At 39.5% G+C, this 25,959-nt stretch overlaps 3 protein-coding genes across 7 annotated transcripts in view; 1 reads left to right on the forward strand and 2 right to left on the reverse strand.

The window, feature by feature from the left end:
• Window positions 1-972: 972 nt before the first annotated feature.
• Window positions 973-6,637, reverse strand: LOC125772425 (protein artichoke-like). The gene is made up of 3 exons (XM_049444129.1): window positions 5,931-6,637; window positions 4,415-5,856; window positions 973-2,323 (listed from the first exon to the last, which is right to left on the reverse strand). The coding sequence occupies exons 1-3, from the start codon at window positions 5,954-5,956 to the stop codon at window positions 1,056-1,058; spliced, it is 2,736 nt and encodes a 911-aa protein (XP_049300086.1). The 5' UTR covers window positions 5,957-6,637; the 3' UTR covers window positions 973-1,055.
• A 5,392-nt stretch (window positions 6,638-12,029) lies between these two features.
• LOC125768600 (Krueppel-like factor luna) overlaps window positions 12,030-25,959 on the reverse strand; it is a 271,043-nt gene continuing 257,113 nt past the window's right edge. For all 5 annotated transcript variants that reach the window (XM_049436508.1, XM_049436510.1, XM_049436507.1 and 2 more), the window contains exon 5: window positions 12,030-18,275. In XM_049436508.1, coding sequence (XP_049292465.1) covers window positions 18,100-18,275 — 176 coding nt within the window. In that variant the 3' untranslated portion in view covers window positions 12,030-18,099. The remainder of the gene's footprint in view (window positions 18,276-25,959) is intronic.
• On the forward strand, window positions 22,667-25,188 carry LOC125768592 (carboxypeptidase N subunit 2-like). Its single transcript, XM_049436483.1, has 2 exons — window positions 22,667-22,786; window positions 22,852-25,188. Exons 1-2 carry the CDS (start codon window positions 22,758-22,760, stop codon window positions 24,467-24,469), a joined length of 1,647 nt encoding a protein of 548 aa, XP_049292440.1. The 5' UTR covers window positions 22,667-22,757; the 3' UTR covers window positions 24,470-25,188.

Here is a 25,959-nt window from a genome sequence, read left to right on the forward strand (position 1 = left end):
GCAAACCAAAGTCGTTGGGAATTCCCGCCTTTGGGGATGATAACAGGCTTATTGATTAGCGAGGAAAAATAACAAGAGCATTGGGATTATTCATTACATCAAAACGCATTACAGTGCTTGGCGGTATTGCAGCGGCGGTAAAGATTCACCACAGCGTTGAATGCCATTGTGGTGGAAACTAATTTTGAGTATACTTCAAACCATCGGTCGACAGCGTTGTTATGCGATATGGACCATGCAAAACTTCATTTCCCTCAACTTTGGAGGCATCTTTTTCGTTACAAACTGTCAAATCGTTACCTTGCAATGTGATCGTACGGCAGTGATTATGTCGATCGCGAGTGGTTGTGTTTGGGAAAGTGTATTAATTCACATTCACATTCACTGTTTGCATTGGCTGATAATGTACATTAAGGGCGCTGCAAGATTAAACAACGCAGCGTTGAACTTTACGGGTCACATTCAGACCGGTACCGGGATTCCCGGGAACACAGCAATGGTGATTGCTATTGATTATGGTATGCAAATGTTCGCGTTCGGAAAGGTAGTGCAAGAAAATTTTGCCGAGTAAATGTGTTCAAATTTCGTACAAATATTCACCGACTTATCATCGATCCTCTTGCCGGAATCTTGTATTCCGGCATTCGTCTTTTATTAGTTTTTTTATACGAATCACATTATTAGGATAAAATATGAATGTTGGATAGAACCACTGGTAAGCTGGTAAGGTGATCTTGCGAGATTGTAGCAATCGAGATTGTACGATTCTTGCACTGTCTTGCACGGGATCAAAACCGGATGCTTTAGGCAGCAATTTTGAGACGACCTTCCTTTTATAAAATATTTTCAATCCACAAAAAAACTCAGCTGCGAAGTGAGCTAAGCTGTTTTGAGGCGTACACATATACCTTCTAATAGCAGTTAAAAGTTTGAAAGAATAATTTATTAAGTAACTATGTTTGTCCACAAATGCTATATCGCGTTTGCGCTTAACAATAAGAAATAAATAATCGTACACATCGTTTCTTAACGCTACCTTTTGTACATTATTTGCTTCACTTTTCATTCCCATCATCTTCGTACTCCTCGAAGGATGAAGTTGCATTACTTTCCGGCTGTTCGTCAGATTCGGCAGGATTCCTTTGCACTTCCGCATGTGCCGTTGGTTGGATCGGTCGTGTAAGATTCGTCATCAGCTCACCGAGCTGCCCTTTCAAACGCTCCAAATCCCGTCGAAGGAAATCGTTTTCTGCCCGTAACTCTCGTACATCCTGCTGAACACGTGTTTCCTGCCGGATGCCCATTTCGATCAGATAGCGCGTATCGACAATATCCGTTTCGTCCGAACAGCATACCCGATGGATGGCACGATCGGTGCGACAGTTGCTATGGCGGATGATGATACCATGGTCGCGCAACTGTTTCCCCAGCACTGCCAGATGGCCACAGCCCCACAGATTGTCATCGATCACGATGCTCCGGATGGTGGGCATGAGCGTACGGATCTGATCCGCCTCCATAAAGTACAGCCTGTTATCGTGCAGCCAGAGATGTTCAAGCTTCGGAAAGGTACGGAACATGCGCACATGCACGTACGTCAGCGCATTGTTGGAGAGATCGAGTCGTCGCAGCTCGGTCAGTGGTCGCTTCAATCCATTGCTGATGCGGCTCATACCGATCCGCTCCAGATCGAGCTTCCACAGTCGCTCCATACGTCCGAACTGTGCGAAATCCACATTGCCCAGCAGCGGATTGTTTTCCAGCACTAGCACCTCCAGGGCGGGGAGGTTCGTAAGGTTAGCTAACCCCTGCAGTCTATTGCCATCGAGGTACAGCTCACGCAAACTGTTCGATGCGTTACCATCCAGCTGGACACTGGCGATACGATTACCGCCCGCATACACCTTCTCGAGCAGACGCGTTATCTTCAGCAACTCAACCGAGCACCGGCGCACGTACAGCTCCCGGATGTCATCGAAGTTTTTAAACAGCGACGGTGGCACCTGCGGGAACTTGGAGTTCGCAAACGCGACACGCTTGTAATCGAGGCTGCTCGCCAGAAAGTCCGCTCCCTTCACATCACTCCCAAGATACACGTCATTAAACACACAGAAGTTGTCCGTCCGCGGTCGGTACATGTTGTCGAACAGGTGGAACTTTTCGTAGTTACAAATCACAATCTCACCGGTCGCTTCCAGGGCTAGCTTGGTACCGAACACTAGCACCACCAGTGGTACCCAATGTCGCAAATCGAGCAACTTACGGCCACCGATCGGTTGCATCTTTACACGCGCGTCCACTCCAATCGACCATGGGTATCGTACTGGTGCCGGTTGTCACCCGCTGGCAGTCCAAACACCATCCCGGTGATTGTGGTCACATTGTCACTGTGCGATCGGAAGGGGATTAGTGGCCAGGTTTTTGTGGGTAGGAAAAAAGCGAAAGCGATTCACTTTGTCTCACGGCACGATACGATTTTGGATCTCCCCACCTTTATGCGGTGTGCAGAAATTGCACACCGTGTCTCACCAAAGTCCAAGCACAATTTGGGGCTTTTGTTAAGGTTTGGGAACATTTCAGGTGCCCTTGTGCAATTCAGTCTCCATTAGCAACTGTTGGAGCTTTTGTGGTTCTATCAGTGAAGTGGTATAACTTTACGAGATGCAAAATGAAAGTTGGAACTTTTAATTTCTGGGTGAAATTGATCTAATTTCTCTGGTGCTGTTATATGGAAGATTTGGTAGAGATCTCCTAATTAGACCATCTATCCTCAAGAGGGTCTCCAGTTCTAGAGATCCAATAACACGTTTTCGGACACGTTCTCACCTTACCAATCATAACCCTGGCATCTAACAAAAGGTTGCCGATCGTGTTCCATAATCTCGAAAGCTTGTTACCATCCATAAATATAAGCGCAACTTGTGCATCTTGTGCTTCTCCTTCCATTAATCAGCGAGCTGCCTAGTCAAATCCATCGGTCAGTTGGTACTTCCATCGTTTTCGTTTTATCTCATCGCATCTCGCGTTGCTTACGCTGCTTGATGTCATTAACTGCTGGCACCCGTAACGGCGATTCGATACACTTTACGCGAACACGAAATGTTGATCACCGCGGGCAAAAGAGAAAGATCGACAACGGCAACGGCCACTGCTGTCACCCATTACCCGTCAACACTGTATTGACACTTTCACTAGCTTCACTCTGCTTATTTAATAATAATGTAACCAAAAAGGTAAATGAAAGCAACCACGGAAGTGTGCACGGGTTTCGGAGTAACACTCCCATACGATACGAATAAGTCATCCGATTGACTTGTAGGATTGATGGAATTTCGGACATGTTTGGAGACCTTTGCCAAAAAAAAAAGATAAGTCAATTTTCCTTCCCGGGGCAAATATTTGGTAACATGGTTAAGTAATGGATTTATTTTTCAAGAGATATTTAAACACGGAAGAAGCAGATAATGATTGAACTTGAGACCGAAAAGCTATTAAACCAGATCCCTTGAAGCAGATCACTTTAAACTGAAATTGCCAATAAGAAACACTCCGCTATACGTAATTAGTGGTGTACTTTACAACCTAATAGAGAGTTCCAGCGAATTTCTAGCGAGTGATAATGTCTTTGTTATCGGTTTGGATATTTTAGGTAGCACTTGATTATGACTTTTATGATTGGTCCGGCGCTAGAAATGGGTAATGGGCATCTACTGGAGTAAATTAAACCAAATACGCCTGGATTCAATTCAAGCGATACAACAGGAGAGAACATATACAACCTTTGCAAATTTTGAACCATTTCTGGAGTTTTTTTTCCAAGTTAAAGTGGAAGTTGGTGAAGTGTGGAATCTTTCCTACTTTATCAAACTTTTGGAAGATAAAATCGATTTTACTCAAATCATTTTCCATGCCATCCATTGACATTTCATCTGCACAAGATCCAGAAAGTGACCTCTACTTGAACGCCGTGATCTTTTGAATTTTAATTTTTCCTCTAAAATTGGTTACGGTTTGGGACTTTGGAATATAATTTAGCGAATTTAAAGAAATTTAAAAGCCGACTACATTACTACAAGTGAAAAAAATCTACTCCTTTTTAAACACAAAATAGGAAATTAAGGAAAAATAATTTCTCAACTAAAATGATTAACAGCGGCTATAGTTCGCATGGCAAGCTTTTTCTTTTACAGATTTTTATCTTCTACTAAGAAATAAGGAAAAAACCAGATTACAACTATACTAAATGATGTGATCAATTAAAAAAAACGATGAAGCTATCAACTAATCTCATTCACCGAAAGAATCTTAGGAACTGAGTGGTTCCTTGACTCAGTGAGTAACTGTAGAACGAACTTAGCATGATTTTTCCTGCTATCCACAAACTTCTTTTAATTGTTACAAGACCCAATGCATCATGTACCATCACTAGGCAGATACTGCATCTCGACCTCGCTGCGCAGTTCCGCATTCTCCATGATCAGCTGCTTGATCATTTTGCGCGATCGGTATATCTCGCGTGTCAACCGTACAATCTTCTCGCGCAGATGATGTTCAGCGGAGGTGCAGCAGATGTGCCGATGCTGTTCCGGCTGGGTACAGTTCCTGTTCCGGTTCGACCATTTCACGTACGCCCGTTCCAGCAGCGTTACGATGTGCATCAGATTAATACAGTCCCAGTCATTGTTGTCACAGGAAATCAGTGTCAGATATGGGAAATTTTGATCAATATCTCCAATCTGCATATCGATCAGATCGTTCCCGTGCAGATAGATGTACTCGAGGGCAGGGAATGTGTCCAGTACGGCAAGATCGAGGTAGAGAAATTTGTTGTGCGCCAGATTTAAACTGCGCAGTGACTTGGCAGGCGATGGTATCCCATTATCCAGTATCCACAGCCGGTTGTTGTTTAGCTTGATATCTTTCAGATTCTTCATGAACGCGAAGATGACGAAATCGAGCATTACCAGCTCGTTGTACGATACGTCCAGCTCGATCAGATTGCGAAACTTGAAAATGTTATTGATATTGGCTATATTGTTGCGGGACAGGTTCAGATGTGTTAGTTGGAAAAAATCACCCTGATCCATCAGGATGCGGCTGATCTGATTCTCCTGTGCGTTCAGCGTGCGCAGATACTTCGTGACGAACACCTCGTCCAGATAGTTACGGGCAATGTCGAGCGTTTCGAGCTTGTTGAGCGTTTGCAGCTGGGACATGTTGAACGTGTTGATCATATTCGCGCTAAGGTTAAGCTCGCGCAACATCGGACACAGCAGGAACTGATCGTCATTGATCTCCTTGATACGGTTGTGCTGTAGCTCGAGTATCTCCAGCTCTTCCAGCCCGGAAAATATACCTTCCGGCAGCTTCTCGAGCTGGTTCTCGTCCATGTAGAGCATCCGCAGATGGCCCAGCCCATCGAACGCGTGCTCCTCCAGCTGCTTTATCGTGTTGTTGTACAGCGACAGTATCTGCAACTGCAGTGCACCGTTAAACACGAAGTTGTTCAGCCTGGTGAGCCGATTATCGAACAAATGCAGTTCCTGCAGACGTTGCGCATTCGCAAACGTACCACCGAGCAGCTTCTGGATGTGGCAGGCATCACTCAACAGATACTGTATGGCTGGAAATGTTTCGAAAATTTTCTTCGGCAGCACCACCATCGATGAGTCGCGGAACGCGATGCTGGTGTCGTTAAAGTTTTGCACCCCGAAAAAGATGCTGTCCGCATCGGTTTCGCTACGTATGATCACGTCCCGGAACAGACAGTCGTAGTAGTTGGCGGTGAGCGTGCAGTTAAACTTGGCCTCCCGCCGACTGTCCACCAACCAGGCCAGCAGACTTAGCGCTATAAGGCTGTGAATAGATACAAGCACACGGTTAGAAAATCGTGCAAAAAACACTATTTTTTACCATACAACACTACTCACTAAATGTACCACCAGTATGAGCTCATCTTGGCTGGTTGCGAGCTGCACTTGTCATTTTTGTGTTTGACATTTTTTACGCCAGTTGCGTGAACGAATTGATGATCCGCCTAGCTGAAGATCACACGCGCACAATCGTTCATGTTCGTATCACCGTACAACATTCTTATCACCTTCCGAAGCACATAGTGTGTGAGTGTATTTATGTATTTAATCGAGCAATGTTTTAAAATCGTTATAAACAATCGTGCGTTATTTGCGTGTACGTTTCATTGGGTTTATTACAAAGTAACAGCAGTACTATAATTTCGAATTTAAAAAGGGAAATTAAAACTTTATTCTTAGTTTTATTTTGCTATTTTTTACAGAGCCTTAAACGATCTGTAATATAGATGGGAGGGGTTGTTTAAGTTTGTGTTACGTAAGCTATGCTATATATAAATCGTCAGCTATGGAACACATGCTCGACAGTGTGGGTAAATGAGATGAAAAGTAAAGTATTGTCCATCTCTTTCCTTTCGTAAATGTCCCCATGATGGTCCGGTAAAATCTCGAAAAATGATTCTTTATGACACCAAGAGAACATCCACGGAAGGAGGTAACAATCTCTTCCACCTTCTAACAACATTCGGGATGATCTAGTATTAGTGATCGATAGTATCGATAGTAAGAGACGCATATACATATAATGCCCTAGTCAGGAGAACGGCAGTTGATACTACCTCCTTTGTTAGATGCTCTCTTGTTATTTCGAATGACAAAACTGGTCGATTTTATTTTATTTATTACAAGGAAATATTTCATGTAATATTTCGAGGAAGAAGTTACCTCTTTTGTTGGATGCTCTCTTGTTATTTCAAATGCTAAAACCGATCGTTTTCTGCAACAAAATCCTGAGAAAGTGGCCAATTTTATCATCCGAAACAACAAGAGAGCATGCAAAAAAGAGATAACATTAAGTACGGTTCTAAACTGCTGCGAGTGAGCAAGCGACAAACATCCAAAAATTATTTTTCGACACTAAGAGATCATACACGGAAGGAGGTAACACTCATTTGTAACGTGTTGGCGTCATTCTAGAGCATCGTCTAGTTGTTCTTTTCTCGCATGTTATCATAGACCCTGGCTCGAGATGATCTAGAATTGGTGATCGATAGTATGAGTTTATCGGATGAAGGGAAAACAATCCGGTATCTGTTTCAATCCATTCGTCCGTTCCATTCCATATGCGAAAAAGAGACCCATATATGAAGCGTTAAGCTGGGGAAACGGCTGTTGATACTACCTCCTTTGTTGGATGCTCTCTTGTTATTTCAAATGCTAAAACCGGTCGTTTTCTGCAGCAAAATCTCCCAAAAACGATTCTTTAACACCAAGGGAGCATCCATGGAAGAAGGTAACAGTCAAAACGCTTCGCTGATGAACAGCAGTTGCTACTACCTCTTCAATAGGACGCTTTCTTGTTGTTTTAAATGAAACTACCATTTTTGAAAGCAAGAGTGTCAAACCAAAATATTTTTCTAGCAAATGTGATCACGGAACTAAAATGTTTTCTATTTTTTTGAAATGTCTACAAACCATTTATATTTTTTTCTTTCAAAACTTATTATTTTAGATACAATAATAATGCAAAATTTCTTTCCATTTATCAAGCTTTTACTGAGGTAGTCAATTACTGTGTTAGTACATTTTAGCGATTAAACAAATGATGTAATTAAAGTATTAATTTAAATCATGAAATTATTAGAATAAATTTAAACAATTAAAATTGATATATAAAATAAATTATTTAAAACAAATAAGGGGAACACAATAATTTCTATAGCAGCAGAAAAGGCTTACGTTTGTAATGTTTCGATTTTCTTACCTCTTTGGGTTATATTTTCATTTCATTTCTCAATATTTCTCTTCCCATTTCGTTGCAACCGACAACAAGAAAAAACTGTTTTATTTATTTTTGTAACAGGAACGTACGTTTATTTTCTTTTTCATTCTTAAACTTAATATGCACATAGCAGAGTTTATAAGCTACAATTCCGTGTTCTCGTCCACTTTTACAACTCTTCTCTCTGTCTTCGCTATTTTTTTTTCTTCCTGCATCTATCGGGTTTTGTGTTGCGTTTATCTTCTCCCTTACATTCATTCACTTTGCACATTGCACTGTTGTATTTAGCTCTTTACACTGCATTTTCCGACACTTGCTGTATTTTTCTTCCATTTTCTTTACTGTTTCTGTTTGATGTGCGTTTGGTTTCACTTTCCTCTTCCACTTGTAGTGTGTCTTTTGTGTTGTTTCTGTTTCGTATTCAAACCCAGTTATGCTTCTCCTAAACAAAGCGTGTCACCAACCACAAATTAGGTGCTGTTCGCATTTCGGCGGTGCATTTGTGTGTGTGTGTGTTGTGTATTTTAGTGTTGCACCGATTTGAATTTCGAGTTTTCCATTCATTTTTCCTACCATTTTTTAACATCGTACGTGGATTAGTGCACTGTTTTCGGTTCATGTTTTGCTTTTCCATCGCAAAAGAAAAAAACGCATTGTTAATCGGCACAACCATTTGGAAGCAAAAATAACGCGATGAAAGCTGTATGTACGACTGGTGTGTGTTTTATCTCTATTGCTTTCTTTGCCTGTTTTTAATAAAACGCTTCCACAAAGCTTAAAAAAGCAGCACTAGAAAGAGTGATAGGTTGGAAGGGGGAAAACAAAAAAACAAAGAACAACTTGTACATGCAACAAAGATTCATTATAACAACAGCGAAGGGTGCACCCGGGGGGGGGCGGGGAGGAAAGGAGTTGAGACAGTGGGCTGGAAAGGGTTGTGATTTTATTCTAAGGATTATTTTCCACTCATTTTCCGTTCCAAATATCGTTGAAATTCACCAAAACTTACTAACACATTGAACTAGCGGTGTTGCGATCATTTCTTTATTAAGATCTTTTTCGCGATCTTTTTCCTTTCTTTGTGTGTGTGTGTGTGTTTGAACTAACACACGCACGCGCATACACACACATACAACGCAAAAACATTTGTTGTCATTTGCCAGTGCCTCCTAACGCATCGTCCCTCATGATCCCTTCCCCTTCCCTATTATCGCTCACACACTCGTATGCGCCACAACAATGCTTTGTCCATCTGCCGTACGCCCCATTTTGTTCATGATGAAATTGTTTAATTATTATTAAAAGCCCTTAACGATACGAATAATTTAAACATCTCCACCACTTATGGATTTTTTGTTGTTGTCGCTCACTTCAATCATACATACATAACCCTAAATTGCGATATGAATAAACGGATACATTTAACTCCAAAGGAGAGGAAAATTTCTGGCTGGCTGGCTGGTACAGGTTGGGCAGCCACGTGCAAACGTGTCGCTTCTTTTAATGGTGTGTGTGTGTGAACAGTACGAATCATGTACGCGTGTGTGCCTGAATATATGAATGAGCAAAAAAGAGCTTCTTTTCTTAATTTTTGGTAAATTTATGTTTACTCTTTTTTTAAACACAATTCTTGCCTATATGGTTTGCGCAAACGTTTGACACACACGCGCGCGCATACGTAACACACACCATGCACTTTTGTGCACTTGATGATGTGCATTGATAGAGAAACACATCAAGAATGAAACAGGAATACATTACGGTGGGTGGGGAATGTTGGGATGGTTTTATGCCGTTTGTTTCGATTTGCCATTTTGAATTGTTTCTTGTTCCTGTTGTGCCTTTCTGTTAAGTGGAATTGTATCTGTGCTTGTGTGTTTGTGTGTGTGTGTGTTTGTGTTTGAAGGATGCGAGGAAGACGGAAGGAATCCAAAAAGGAAAGGTTGTTTAAACATTTATTAACACGTTTTGCATCCTTAAATTTACTAAACTTTGTTGTGCTTTTCCAACTGTTTCCAACATTTCCTTTTCTCTCTTTCGCTTTGTGTTTTGTGACATTTATCCTTCCTTTATTTTGTTTTCTCTTCTCATGTTGAGCGTTTCTTTGTGTGTTTTGTGCGTATGCTTTTGCTGCCTTTCACTTTTTTTTTCCTTTCCTTTGAATGGTAATAACGCATTGGTGGTTTGTTTAATATAAAAAAAACACATGCAACTGGACATAATAACGAACCGAAGGCAAACGCTTTTACACGATAGCAAGCACGTACGTCATTTTACTTAACCACCAAGCTTTACACAACCGATCCCAAATCGCGCTACTAAGTGTTTAAGTTCTGTACTTTAATTATTACACTCAATCTCAATTAACAAGCGGACCGAAAGCCTTCTGTATGTGAAAAAAAAAAAACGATCAAAAGCATGAGAGTTGGGTGCAAATGCAACCATGTTGTTTTCTTTTTCGTCTTTTTCTTTGCTTAACTTTTGCACGCCGGGCAGTGGGAAGTTTTTAAAAACAATTAGGGGTTTACTAATTTCATTTTTATTTCGCCCAAAAATCGAAATAAATCCTTAATGATGCTGACGAAACAATAGTTTTATTTCCCCATTATCTTTTCTGCTCTTTGACCTGTGTTTTCTTCTTCAATGTGTGTGTGTTTTAGTTCCTGTTTCATTTTTTCCCCTTTTTTTTGTTTGTTGGCTTTAGTTCAAAACACGCTTGTGTTTGACAGTATGGTACAAGACATTTTTGTGTAAATCTTTTTGAATTCGGTTTTTGTTTTTGTTAGTTGTTTTTTCCCCCTTTTGGTAGGCTGAATATTTTTTTGCATTTTTATTATTAAAATCGACCAACAAAGGGTCGATTTAGTGAGTGTGTTTGTTGTTCACTTGCTTACCACTTTTATTGGTAAGGGCGAACACTTACACTGCACTGCCACATCCGCACCATTTATGCTACTATAATCAACTATAGACAAAAATTACAATTATAAACTTTCATAAAAAATAGCTTCCATTACTCTTGCTACCATTTTTTTTTTCGTCATCTCTCTCGACCCACTTCATCCCCTTTCCCCACTGTGTGTTTTTGCTGGGTTTTATTTATCGTTTTGTTTCATTCATTTATGCTACTCTTTCTTTTCATTTCCTTTTGCCTTTTTTTGTTTTTATTCTGTTTACTATCGTTTGATTTACTTGTTTTCTTAGTAACACGCTGGTCACTTGTTTGAGTTTTTTTTCTTTGTTTGTGTGTGTGTGTTTTTTTCTTCTTTAATTTCCTACATACCTACGGTACACCTTAGCACACATACATACATACGTACACGTACAAACATACACTCGCACCCGGCGTTGCTGGCACATATACAATTACATTACAAATACGGCCCGGGTGGGGAATGTTTCTTAGGTTATCATCTTTTACATCTTTTACAACTTTTCAACCTTTTTCTCCTTTCCTTTTACCTATCGTCACCGGTTCTGTGATTTTTTTTCATCTTTTACTTTTTTTATCAGATTTTGCAAACTACTTCAAAATATCACTTATTTACTTACGGTTACTCATTTGCTTTAGCTACATATCGTCGTAATCGTAACGTTAGTTTCTGCTGTTTGTTTTTTATGTTTTTTTGCTCTCTCTCTGTTACGTTTTTATTTTAAATGTGATTTCTTCTGCTTTTCCTTCTAACTTCTGTTTTACTAAACAATTTTTTCGTACATTTTTGCTGCAATACTTTCTATTGTTATTACTATTTACATGCGCAGCAAATGATTCCACCTTCACAGATTTGTGTGTGTGTGTGTATGCGTTTTAAGTTGATTCATTGCAATTTTATATTTTACATTTTCTTATCCACGGTTGCCAACGGGAGGACACAAAACTTCCATCATTCAGCAGTATTAGTGCGCCAAGCTGGGTGCGCAAAACATGTACAACGATGCAACAGAATTTTTGCAAAGCAAATGAAACAATCTGTTTGTTTTTTAACAAGCGACACATTTAACAATGCATTTAATTTCTCTTTCTCTTCTCTGTTCTCTTTCTGTTTTACATTAAGCTGTAGTTCACCGTGCATTGAAATGGAAACGTATAATTGGGCAGCTAATTAATGGTAAAACCTATACAAGGTTAACTGTGCATGGCCATTGGAGTCGATTATATCGAATGGTTTTACGTTTTATTTCACGCTCTTTTCGTGTTGCGTTTAGCTTGCAATAAGTTGTTTTTTTTATTACGTTAGATATAATTTATTTGTGCTCTAATATATTTCCTTCTCGAAATGGTAATTTTGCACATGAAAGCAAGTAAAATGTGTGCATTAGAGAGGAATGCTTTAGTTTTTTGTTGTTGTTGTTGTTTATAAATTAACTTTATAAAACATTCACACATACACATATACCGAAAATTATCTACATAACCAACACGTTTAATATTGAATTTCAATAGAGTTTTTGTTTTAAATTTTGAATAAAATTTTCATCAGATTTTTTTTTCCTTTTGCATTATAATCTGTGTCAAGCACAGCATAGAGAGAAGAATAGAAAGAGATGGAGGATTGTTAATTATGTTCCTCCTGTGTTTCCGTTTAACTATATTGAAACATAACGATCCAAACAATTGAAACACCTGTCCACGAGTTAAACTGATATGGTTTTGTGTGGTTTAGTTTTTGCTTATATCGTTTTTCTTCTACTACTACGATAAGTTTTAAACAAATCGTTTACCCACTATGTCGAAGAAGCGCAACGGATGAGTTAAATGTGAATTATATTTTAAAGATGTTTCACTTTCCATTGTATCTTTTGCTAGCTTTGCCTTTGTTTTATGCTTCCACTGGTCTGTATATCCTTGTTTCCTTGTATTCTCACTCACTTCCATTCACTTTGGCTCACTTGTTTACCAATTTTTACGTTTTGTTTGTGTTTTTTTTGTCTCTCTTGTATAAGGGTTCCAAATGTTTCACACACTTACAATCACACGCGCCCATCCACACACACACATGAACGTGTGTTGTGCTGTAGTAGAAATATATTTTCTATCCCAATTTTTTATGCCCCATTTTTCCTCTGTAGGCTTCGCCTATGCAGCTTATGGTGGTTGTGGATATTCTTTACAATTTTTCCTTGTTTGTATGCGTGAGTGGCGTTTTTTATTCTTTCGTTTTTTTTTTATCAAATTCTTCTCCCAAAAACGTTTCTTTTTTTTCTTCTTTTGCCAATAATTTTTGAGCAATTGAACGCAGTGGTATTTTCTGATTTGTTTTTCAGCTCAACTCTTCACGTTCCTCTATTGTGGCTGTATAAAATTCGTTTCTTTTGTTTCATTTATTGTATTTGCTTTTCAAATAGCTCACACTGTTCTCACTTTCTTTAGGTTTTCTTTTACTTTTAATTTTCCTCTCGTCATCTCTATTGATAGTTTTACATCTTGCACTGATGTCGACACAAACACTTCATCTTTTCACTTGTCACAACACACACACACACACTCGATTCGAAACGTCCTTTTAATTTGCTTACAAAAATACGTTCACAGGGTTTTATTAAATTTAATTTTTGTTTTTTTTATTGGTGGTATTAGCTTGTAACTTGGCGGGAGTGTGTGTGTGTGCTTTGTTTTGTGCGTTTTTGTTTGTCACCGTAATAAAATCACTTCTGATTCGATGTACGCTGCTTGTGCTTTATGTCGGGCGTAGGTACGCAAAGAGTAAGAAACCAAAAAGTCGGAAACTGAAACCTCTCTCTAAACTTAAATGGCTGAACAACGTTTGTTACCCTCAGTGTCTATTGCTTATTGTGGTTTGTGCCTTGTGGGAACATGCAAGTGAACGAAAACACTCACCAATGGTTTGCTTTGTTTGCCGTTATTTACCTTACATAGTTTACCGTACGTTGCTGCTAGGTGCTGCTTTTGTGCAAAGTGGTTTGGCTCAATCACGTTTCCAATGTTTTGCTTTCACACTAACATTTGTTTTTGGGGGAAAAAAATGTGTTTAAAAAATATATATATCCATTTATATGTATATATATAATATTCAATCTTATCTAAACTCTGCACTCTTTGCCTACTGCTTTCGCTGGCTGACGGTTTTCGAAGCTACTGCTAGCTACTACACTCACTAATACTATCGATATCGCCCACTCTTCCCTATCCACATTCCGATCCAACTGTCTGTGTGTGTGTTCTAACATTAGTGTGTGAGTGGTTTAATTATTTGTTTTGTTTTTAACTGTTTTGATTTTCTTTGCACCATTCCATTGTTTGAATTATTTTAACAAATTTTTAAAACAAATGACAATTTTCAAACGATTACCGTATGCTAACGGAAAGGAAAATTAAATGAATAAACAGTAAAAAGTCAAAATAGCAGTCCCATTCATCCGTTGGCAGCTCATGATTGATTGAATATGTCAAAATTCCATAAATTACGGAATTATACATATTTGTTAGATGGAATACCAACGTATTAAGATCTCATAACCAAAGTGTACAAATAATATGTTAATGATCATTTCGAATATACTTTTATATATTATATATAGTATATAAAAAAAGTTTCAATATCTTTCGGTATCGTCATATTAGGTATCGTCATAAAAGCTGATTGAAAAATCCAAAATTGGAATCAAATTATAAAGTGTGTAATGGACCAAATTGCAAATGAACACTCACGCTGTGAGCGAATGAATTGGGGCTCTATTCTTCTTTTTTATCGAGAAAACGAGAAAGAGAGCGAAAGACAGAATCCTTCTTCTATTATCCATTTCAATCACACACACACGCACTCCTACTTGACGTCTTTACGCGAGAGAAATGAACTAAAACTACAAATTCATGCGCCTCCATCACAATACTGCACCGCCCTATTGCATTTACGCGTGCCAATTTATCGTTCCGTAGTTGTAATGCTTTTTGTGTGTGTGTGTGTGTGTGTGTGTGTGTGTGTGTGTGTTGTGTTTATACATTCGTTTTTTTATTTTTTCCTTTTTGCTTTAAAATACACGTTAAAAATTTATCCAGTCTTTGATTAATACTATTTTTGACACATGTTTTTTTCACTGTTGTTGTTTTTTTTTTTGACGTATTCGCCGGCTTCTTTCTCCCTTTTGCACACAGGTCGCGCATTTACGGTATGAGTGATTTGTGAGTGTGGTTTTGCTTGTTTGTTGCCTAAGTCTAGTTTACATCTCTGGCTAGCTGTTTTTTTTGCTGTGTTTTACTTCACCATTTTACTAAATCGTTCAGAATTATTCTAAAATTTTCTCTAAAATGGGTTACGACTGGATGATGGGTGAAATTTATTTGTTTTCGTTTAAGCTTTCTGTTCTGTTGTTTCTTTTCCGTGTGTGTACGAATGTTGTATTGTTTACTTTTCTTGTTTAGTTTACTTTATTATGTTTCATGCTTAACATGATATTTTTGTGATCGAATGATTTTTTGTTTTTGCTGTTGATGTTTCACCTTTTTACTGCTTTGTTTGGCTTGCTTAAGATAGTGGTTGGGTTGTTTCATATGATCGTCTTTACTTTGTGCTCACTTCGTTTGAATGATTGGTTTTAAATACAGCCGTGTCATTTCGGAATTATGCTATCGTATCAAAAGTTGTTTTTTTTTCTCACACGCGCCCGTACGCTTTTTTTTTGCTGGAAAAGTTTTATACCATTATTTTCCATTCTTTCGTATTTAAATTACCGCTAAATCAAATACTGATGACTTTTGGATGTATTTGTGTGTTTTTTTTTGTGAAAATCTGATTTAATTAGCAGAACTGTCATTCAGATACAAGAACCATACATGAATCGTTTGCTTTTACGCTTAGTGTGATAATAACGTGTAAATGGAAAATAGTGTTGTATAAGAATGCATTTTCGCGTGTTTGCAAATGTCGAGCAGTGTTGCTTAGTTTCACGGAATTGGATGTGCGAGAAGCGTTCTCGTCGCGTCCGATATAAAGCTTACAATCGAACAAAGTTTGCCGATCCGCAATTTTTGCAGATAAACTGAAGTAGTGTAATTTTACAATTGTCTCTCTTTCCCTCTGTACATGTAACCCAAAGCTAAGCCGTAGATATAGAATGTATTTCTTTTTCTTCTCTTGCAATAAAGTGTTTGATTATTATAATAACATTTATAAACACTGAATTGTGAATGATTCGTTTCCGTTGCGGGAAGCATTACGAAAAGCACATATACTTACTTAGCACGTTTAGTAACGAATTAACTCATGCTAGTCACTTGCCATTGTACAATATTACATATATCGCAATGAAAAATTCGCGAATAGTGATGTAAAAACAAATAACCACTCAATATGTGTTTGTTTCGCAAAACGTTGAAACAATTTGCGTGAAGCAACAATGAACGATAAATTTGTTTCCCGGGTGAATGATTTGATTAATGTGGAAGGATAATGGGAATGGAATAAATCTGTTGGTTTTTTTTAAGAAACATTTGTAAGAATGAAAAATTTCTTTTTGTTTGTTTTTCCTCTTTCTTCACTTAACGCATACAATTTTCCCAGCAGTCCCTGCACTTCAAAGTCACGCACGTTACGCACTTGGCTACGGTATTTTCTGTGTTGGCAGTGATGTTTGTTCTTTCTTTTATCTTTTACTCTCTGAACGTGTTTTGTTTTTTCTTTTACTTTTTTGTTTCTGCTTCATCCCGACACAAAGATGTGCTTTTTTTTTGTTTATAAGAATGGAAGAATGTTAAACGATAATGTTTGCTTAAAACTTAAATATAAACTTTTAATGGCCACGTGTTTATGAAAGTAATAAAAATGTTGAAACTTACGAGGAAATAAATCTTATATCCTAAACCGACTAAAGTGATGTAAAATGGAAAATGAACATAATAAAAAAAAACAAAAGAAAAGCTAACAAATAAATAAAAGCTATGCCAGCCTGTACTAAACAAACATTTCTTAAAAAAAAAAAACAAACTAAATTTTACATCAACTAGAAAATACTCATCCTTTTGCCGTGTGTCATTCACCATTGCGAAAAAAAGATGTCACTTTTCATGCTGGTTCATTGTGGGGCATAAACAAATAAAAATCTAACATACACGCATAAACGAATGTTAAACTTTGAAGAAATATTAGAAATGAAGTAAACGAATTAACTAAAACAAATGAAAAATTAAAGAAACAAAAACATATGCAACGTACAAAACATCCTACATAAATCATGCAAAGAAACATGTAAATTCTTAACAATACAATGGTATTAATGTAACAAAAAAAATACTCCTGAACACATTTTAAAATGGGTAACTTAAAAGAAACCTTAACTCTAACTTAATAGAAAACATTTACTGTTTTGCACGGTTTTTTTCCGGCTCTCGTTTTTATCTTTTTCTTACATTTAAATCTGTGAGTCTGTGGCTGGTTTTCGAATGCTGGCATTAGACACTGTCTTGGAACTGAAAATGAACTATTGGCGCGGTATTTCTTTTTTTTCTCTCTTGTTATTTTCTACGTTTTCCACTGAGTTTACGTGAACGGATGTTTGCTTGAGAGTGTGTGTGTGGTTTGTTTCTTTGACTTGTTGTCTTTGTTTTTGGTTTCTAGTTTGTTTTCTAATGCTTTTTCATGGCAACATTGTTGTTGGTATTGTTCCATTTCCCTTAAAATTGATTTTCCACAAAAATTCGAGTTTTCAAATTTAGCCTCCCAGGGGCCATTACACACGGGGTGAGGTGTATGGTACTGGATAGACGTGCACAAAACAATGAACGAAAGCATAGCAAGACGGTCATACGGTTACGCTGACAGCGCTTTAGAGCTATATAACAATAATAGGTGCTATACGATGATGATTATAATGAGCAAGAGAGGGGCGGGATGACTTGAGGACAAGGGAAGGGAAAACTATTCTCTCTTCATACACTGTGAAGTTTGTGTTTAGCTTCGGCCGTATGCCTTACATTCGTTTACAGCTGTTTGCCATGTTGGCCTGTTTTCATTTTCCATTTTGCTTTCTATTTCCCTAGCTCTTTGTGAGACTTTTGCTACGTTTGCTTTCGGCTAGTGTTAGTTTTCCCAGTTTCATTTTCCTACATTTTCTATTCACAGTTATGTTTTTTTGTTTGTTGTTTTGCTATCGTCACTTTATTTTATTTAAAAACCTCTCCACTTACCGAGGGCATGCTGCCCCAACTCGTCCCAATGATACACCCTACCCCGATGGTTCGTGTACCAGCATCGTCGACAAAAAACGATGACCTTCGACCTCGACGTATGTAAAGCTCTTCTCGTTGTGTCTTCGACCTGTCGTCTCGGCTGCTTAGGCGTGCCGTTTCATGTGCAGCGCTAAATGATCGGAACGCGAAAAGCATCGATCACAGTGCCGACACTTGAAGGGTTTTGCCCCTGTATGCTTCCGATAGTGGCGTGTTAGTTCGTCACTTCGGGCAAAACGCCACTCGCATCCTTCCCACGAACACTTGTACGGTTTTTCTCCTGTAGAAGCAAAAAGGAAAGAAACATGGTAAGAAATGAATCGCTTAGTAAAGGATCACGATCGGTGTAGGGCAGTAGTACCCAATGTAAGACAATGTTGGTAGGCTATTGTGAAAGTTTTGATGTTGATTTTTTTTATTGTTTATTAAAAAATTTAGGTTTAATTCGATCATTGATGATCCTTCATTTAACTAAAAGTCACTCTCGCCAAATAGTGTTTCAAGCTCCAGAACTAACACTGCTTCTTTCAAATATGTTTCGCGAGCAACGATTTTTTTAAATATACGAAGACGATTAATTGAAATAATTGAATACGAAGACAGATTAATAAGTATGCTTTTAAAAATAAAAAGGAAGTAATTTGTTTGTTAATTGCATAACTTCGGGCGTTATACCTTCCGAACTGCATACATTAAAATGTAGATAAAAATGCAATTAGTCTTTTTCAAACTAATCGGATTTTTTTCTTTTTTTCAGCATAACAACTTCAGGAAGGGTCTTAGTTTGATATTATTTATCCATAATTCATTCATTCAGTTCTATAAAATGAAGAATTTCTAACATCATTTTGTTAACACCAACCAAAGCGCGTAACAGTATCGTACTTGGATAAACCAAATTGAAAACAGATTTTGTCCATTCGATCAGTATCAATTATTTTTCTTATACCCTCACAAAAAAGGACACCCAACTTTCGTGATAACTCAATATGTTTGCTGCATCGCAAAACGCAACACACCTTCAACGCTAATGGACGCACAAGACAAACGCTTGTCCTGTGTTTTAGTATTCCGGGCACGTTTTCGCGAACACTTTCGGTCAGCGGCAACCGATGGGAACTCGCTTGAGGGAATAAATTACATTCTACCAAACCCCGCACCAAACGATCGCAACGCTTTAGGCGAAAGCTCAACCGCCTTCGGTTCGTCGGTGTATGTGTGTGTGTGTGTGTATTTAGTAAGGATATTACGTAGGATAATTGCAGCATCGAGTGTTTGTTATCACATCATCCATTACTCTTCACCGTAATTAAAAATGTAAACGAAACGAAACTCCACGTCCAGCGTGCTTCCCTTCATTATGATGCACCGGAAGCAGGTTGTCTCTGTTTGCACACGGGTAAAAGCGCACAAACACCGACACACACACACACACACACAGACGCACATTAGTTTGAGAAAATGTGAGGTAATTTATTTGCTTTCTGCTGCATCATTCGCCGGTAAAATCCGGTACCGTGGTGTTATTCGAACTTGCCAACAAATGACTTCTCGCATACACACTCCATTTATTCTCATTGACGCAGAAATGCGGAGCAAAAGCAAAGGGAACGGTTAATATTATCCGCATCAGCCGGGTACCGCATCAAGCGCTCATCTTCACCGTGGTGGGTTTTATTGACCCAGGAAAGTGCTGAAAAATGTAATGTCGATCCCGTGAGCAAATTTTCTTCCCCACCCCGGCAAGAAGATCCCAATGCCAGCTGAGTGCTGAATATCACTAATGGTGCATAATTCATTTTAATTGCAAGATGAAGACATTTATGATACTCCGGTATTAACCAAAGCATTAAGGTGTGTATACACACACACACACTTCTTCACGTGTGTATGGGTGTGAATGTGTTTTACAGTGCGAGGGAAATGATAGACAGACGGGGAAGCAGCTGTGAAGAGCGAATCATAACCAAGGTGGAATGGTATTACCAATTCGTTAGGAGAGCCAATAAAGAGCACATAAATTTGTTTTTAATTCAATCGTCTTCCAGATGGGGAGAAAAATTCAAAAATGGTGAAGCAAAGCGTATGAAACTTCCATAACTGCTTAATATTTATCGTGTTAGTAGTTGATAATAAATGTTATTTATCGTTTTAATCATGTCCGCACCGTTTCCGTTCCTGATTGCACCAGGTTGATCATAGGTTGATTGTAGTGTAAAGGAAAAAAACAATTTTCCCTGTACAAAGAACCTTTGCAGCAGAAGGAAACGTACCTTCCGGGAAGATATTTCTTGTGATTTTTCTTTTCCTCATTAGCAAATAAATAGACAATTTTCTTGACCGCTTGCTGTACCTTTCTTTGCTTTTTCAACCCGTTCCGGTATACATCAAGACACAAAAAAACGAGAAAAAGAAAGTCAAACATTACGGTCCTTAATTTATACTTCCGCAAATATTACAATATCAAATGTACTTCCGCCCTCAAACGGGGCTTTCGGTGTGATTTTAATGCTGCGGCCACTTGCTTACAAGAGTTGGAAAAATGAAGGCAGATAAACACAAAATTCAGTCCTCCCCGAGACAGCGCCATCACACCGATTGACCGGAGAGACATACCGAGGACGGGTTTTTCTGACCGGCATTAGCTTTCGGTAAAAGCTTTCGGTTGTTGGTGGAGTTACGCATGTTAATTGCTTCCTTAAATCTTTCCCGCTTTTCCGGGGTACGATTCGGACCCGGCCTAATCCCATTATCCTAACTAATTACGTGTTTTCATTTGCAGTGCTACAGCACTACAAGGTACATAAAACATTACCAAGGGAAGGGGTCGCTCACAATTACATACACATAGAAACAACCAGGAATGGTGTTGCGAATCCAGAAGGTTAAGTGAAACCCGAAACTTTGGAAGGACATCGCATCCCAAAAACTACTGAGAGAGATATATAGAGCGAGAGAGAGAATAAAAGATCCTCATTTAGGTGCACTACACACGACACCTTCATGTTCATGTGACAAAAACGGACCATATCATAGTGGCCAGTATCGGCCAGGATGGGAACAAACGGGTTTTTTGTATACTCTTACGATAAAAGCATTTTATCACCGACCGATAGATGGTACCCGGTTGGTGTTAAAGAAACCAACATCAAAGAAGACAAGAACCATGCCTTTGGGAAATGGAAAAAAACATCACGAAGGAACACTCACTGGCTGTCTGGTACGCGGAAAACTCTCGATAGGAGCAACCATCATCAGATGGAGAAAAAAAAAGATTAACAAAATACCTACGTTCACGACGAATCCGTGTCCTGTACCGAAGCCGACAAAGAGATGAAGTTGGTGCGAAAAGGATACCGCCGCCAGGATACATATATTTACATTTAGAAAGTTACCCTTTAACTAAATTATAGACATTAGAATTTATCTGATAACGAGCCACAGCAATGAGCCTCGGACAGCCGGAAACGGGTCGGGGAAAGTCATCTCGCGAGCAGCGTAGCGAGCTGGCAAGCTGGGATGAGAAACTTCACCCAAATGGAGTTAATGTTTATGGATGAAAACGCAAACGGAGATTCTTGGAACCAAAAAAAAACAGCCCTTCCAAACGTTTCCCTTCCCACAAGACGAGTAAGTGTGTGTAATGGGTTTTTGCTCTTTTTCTTCTTCTTCGCACAAGTAAAAGTTCTGCTTGCAGCCGCACACACAAAAAAGAGTAAATAAAGCACACGCGGAAAAGCAGCTGAAAACGTGGATAATGTAATTATGGAAGTGCGCTCGGTTTGAATTGGCTCGTAGGACGTAGTGGAGTGAGTCCAAAAAAATAAAGGAGTGAGCGCACTTCGTTAAAGGAACGCTTCTTTGTTACTAAATAGTGTGAGGATTTAAGAAAATTGTACACGACATAAAACCGACGAATAACAGTGCGAAAAAAAGCGAACATACACCGACGGAAATTCTCACATTTTCCTTACGTGAAAGTTGAGCTTTTTCTTTGTTTCTGCAAGCGTGTTACTACACTGTACATATTGGAAGGCTGGCTTGTAAGGAATGGAATTTCCCCTCCCATACTGTTCAACACTCTTTGAAAGCTCTTTGAAAACGTGTTCGGAATTGTATAGGAATCGGAAACTTTACGTTACGCGAATTCTAAAACAAGAAATTACGACTTGTCTACTTCGACATTCTCACAGCGCTTCAGGTTACCTACCTTCAAGTGCCCCTCTGTAGTTCGTGTGGCAATGGGGTTTTTTTTCCATCGTGCTCGTGTCGAAATGAGAATGAATTATTTCGATGCAGCACTTCAATCTGGTAACCTTGTTAGATACGCTCCCCGCTACAATAGTGATCTCTTCTGATCATTTGCGGAGCAGTTTTGGGGAGCAGCTTGATAACTAAGGTACAATCGGTTGTTAGGGTTTGGAGGTGAATTTACAGTTTAAATATGGCTAATTAAACACTTTTCGGTCTAAATTCGTGTTGTAATTTTGCCTATTAATCTAAAAAATAAATGAACGTACATCGGAAAAAGTCATCTCCAATGTCCCGAGGTCATCGTGAATCTAGCAGGGTAAATCCCAAGAAACACAAGATTTGCCGTTTGTTTGGTTCTGGTTTTGCTTACCAGCGATGATAACCTTTTGTCAGCCAATAGGTGTAATACGGCTTATCAGTAGGAGGAGCAGAATGCAACACAATTTTACTTCTAATCAGTTCGCTCGGTGAGTTCCCGCGGGATAGCGAACAAACCAGCGGTTAAACAATGTTACCCAAGTGTTTGCTTCTTGTGTGGTAAGTGAAGCGGGAGTAATTATTTTAAAACTTTCCTGCTAAAAATTTGCTTTGCCATTTTGTAGCTTTTTAGCAACACTCAATGGACGATCGGTCGAATCGAAACCACTTCAATTCGTGTGCTCCACACAATCGTCACCGGCCGTAGGATGTTTACTGGCTGGCATCAATATACGTCCAGAGGACATCATTACGAGTCCACCGAACATACCGCCGGCAAATGATCGGAAAGTAACCTTCCAACAGTCCACCCTTGCAAATCTACCGCCGACTTTGTTCGAACAATTTCCCCACCTGGAGCAGCTGAACGTGTCCGGCGTGGCGCTCGGTTCCATCCCGGCGGGTTGTTTCGATAAGGCCACAAAGCTAACTCGACTGAATCTGGCGTACAATCGTTTGCAAGCGCTCCCACCGAAGGCATTCCACAAACAGACCGGCCTCGAGCAGCTCGAGCTCCAGAACAACACACTACCAATGTTCGATGGATCGGTCCTGCCGGAAAATGCTCCCCTGAGGTCGTTGAACCTATCCAGCAACGGGCTAACCGAGATTCGCTGGGAACCGTTGAACAAACTTCGCACACTGGAAATGCTCGACGTCAGCAACAATCGGTTGGGAACGATTTTCGTGACCAAATCGTTGCGTGTACTAAAGGCGGGCAACAATCGGGCCAGCACACTTCAGACCGATGCGAACAATTTCATCTTCGTGCTGGAACAGCTCGATCTGAGCAGGAACGAATACCGGGAGCTATCCGGTGTGGCACGGTTCGCCAAGCTAACCCATCTCGATGCATCCCACAATCGATTGGAAACGTTCGATTTTTCCCTCGTCCGAAATATGCGCTCCCTGGTGGCACTGAAGCTGGCGTACAATCGGCTGTTTACCGTCAGCACTACCGGGTCACCACCGACCGCAGCCGGTACGCTCGAGGTGGTAGACTTGTCGAACAACTTCCTAACCACAATGCCGTCCCACAACGCGAGCGGTGTTTCATCTACCCGGCAGCTACACCTGGAAGGAAACGGACTGGTAAACATGGAGGTGCACGAAAATGCACTGTACTGGCCACGGTTAAAATCGATCACGCTCGGCGATAATGATTGGCACTGTGAGTTTGCGGAACGGATTTCTACCATCCTCACGAGACGATCGATTGCGGTCGGTGGTGATGGTGAAAAGTGTGCCCGGCCCGGTCACACCAAGAAGGGGCGGTTGTGCTGTGCTGAGCTTAAAAATCCCTACCTAGACCGGTTGATAAGAACGAGGAAGGAGTTGGAGATGGGTAAACTGGCCCTAAAGGAACTCCCGCCGATGGTTGGTGGAGTGGAAAGTGTTCCGGTGGGAATTGCCGGTGACGTACCGAAGTTGACCGATCAGCTGCGTAAATCGCTGACGGTTGTTAGTCATTTGCGAACGGTTAACACGCAACTCGAGGCTAGCAATCTGGCACTGACGAAAGCTTTGGAGGAAGAAAGAGCGAAAAATAAAATGCTGCAGGAATCGGCCGGACGTCAACAGGCCGGAGGTGGTGGTACTTCGGTGGATGCTGCGAAGGAAAAGACAGATCTCCAGGCGGCACTGGCTAGGTCCCAGGGCGAGGTGAACAATCTGAGAGCCCAACTGACAAGGTGCACCTCGACAGTGAACACACGCACCGGCCAGACGGTCATTATTCAATAAATGTGAGACACAGCTGCGAAGTGTTCATTGGTGCTTGCGAATGGCGGACTTCAAGGTTACAGTTATCAGTAAAAAAATGCATGCACAGTTCATACAACTCAGTGTCGATTTCCTAGCTTTTTAGGTCACAAGCAGAAAATAAAAATGAGCCTTAGAGGCTAATCGTACAAAAAAGAAAAGATGATCATTTATAATATTTATTTGTTAAGTGAAGAGTTTCCAACAATTGCAAATAAGCAATGATTTAAATTTAATAATAATTATTTATTTATTTATTTATAATTAATAATTACATTATTAATTATTACTTCCGCCGTATTGTCAGCCTCTGAAGCTGAAGCAGTACATTTTTCACAAGGGATTTCCTCCTTGTATTTTACCTTATCCCGGGCATACTCGGTTGATTTAATAATTATTAAGTGAATTTTAAATAATTTTGTGTGCATTGAATTTGACTGTTTGTTGTATTTTTAATCAAATCTACAATTGTTGTACAAGTGTAAACTGCAGCAATTAAAGAATTATTCTTCGACTATCGTGTTTGGAAAATACTTTTTAACGGCTTACAAACGAAGCATGTGTTCTACTTCAGTGCTCCCCAACCGTTCTAGCGTCACGAATCAAATAAAAAATTTTAACATATGCTTATCGTGCATATGCTTTTAACATTTAAACTAGTTACAAATTTATTGAAAGTCTTTAATAGGCAAATTGAAAAACAGCAATTTGAAGCTTACTAAAAAAATAAAAAATCTTTGAAGTTGCGAATAAAGTGTTGAAATATTCGGTTCAGTAATTAAAATATTTTTATTTCGTTGACCATTGCTCTACTACGTTTTTCAACAACAACCGGTCTTTTAGTTTTACGGAATTTTAGCGACTGCTCCTGACTGAAGCAGTTTAAAAAATTCTTTGATACTTCGAAAAAACTAATTTCCTTCCACCAAAAATGAAGAAAGAAGTAGGAAATAAATTTTGAAGTCGCTACAGTTCGGTAACTTATTATTCTGGAAATCTCCAGTTATTCCGGTTCTGCGTATCGCTATGATTGAAGAGTCCCAAAAGCAACGGATAATAAGGATGGAAATGGCATTTAAGTGTTTCTTCTCACAGCTCACAAGGAAACAAAAAAATGCATGTAAATGAATTTATGCTCGACAACATGCACTAATAGCAAACATTTAATGTTTTAGCTTTCATCTGCAATCATTTCACACGATCGCATCCGCTAGCGACTACCAGCCAGTGTGGTGGTAGTGCCAGTAAAACCGTGCCATTTATTACCGATCTCGCATTTCAACCAGTGTAGAGTAGAAAGCAGCCAGCGTGGAAATCGGGAGTGGACCTGTGCCCGGTACCGTAGACAAGCGTACGGGGCATGAAATATGATTATCCATTAAAAATGTGATAAATTTTATGAACCGACTGAGCCGACCACCGGTGGTGGATTACTGAAGGAATAGAGTACGAAGGAGTAAGAAGCAGACATA

The sequence above is a fragment of the Anopheles funestus genome, chromosome 3RL (genome assembly GCF_943734845.2).
Source record: "Anopheles funestus chromosome 3RL, idAnoFuneDA-416_04, whole genome shotgun sequence".
Lineage (NCBI taxonomy): Eukaryota > Metazoa > Arthropoda > Insecta > Diptera > Culicidae > Anopheles > Anopheles funestus.

Bases quoted from the DNA above. Each gene is read 5' to 3' on its own strand.
- LOC125772425 (XM_049444129.1), bottom strand. From the start codon at position 5,956: ATGAGCTCATACTGGTGGTACATTTA. The intron at 5,857-5,930 runs GTGAGTAGTGTT...ATCTATTCACAG, and splicing joins TCATACTGGTGGTACATTTA to CCTTATAGCGCTAAGTCTGC. The intron at 2,324-4,414 runs GATGCATTGGGT...AACCGGCACCAG, and splicing joins TCTGCCTAGTGATGGTACAT to TACGATACCCATGGTCGATT.
- LOC125768592 (XM_049436483.1), top strand. From the start codon at position 22,758: ATGTTACCCAAGTGTTTGCTTCTTGTGTG. The intron at 22,787-22,851 runs GTAAGTGAAGCG...GCCATTTTGTAG, and splicing joins AAGTGTTTGCTTCTTGTGTG to CTTTTTAGCAACACTCAATG.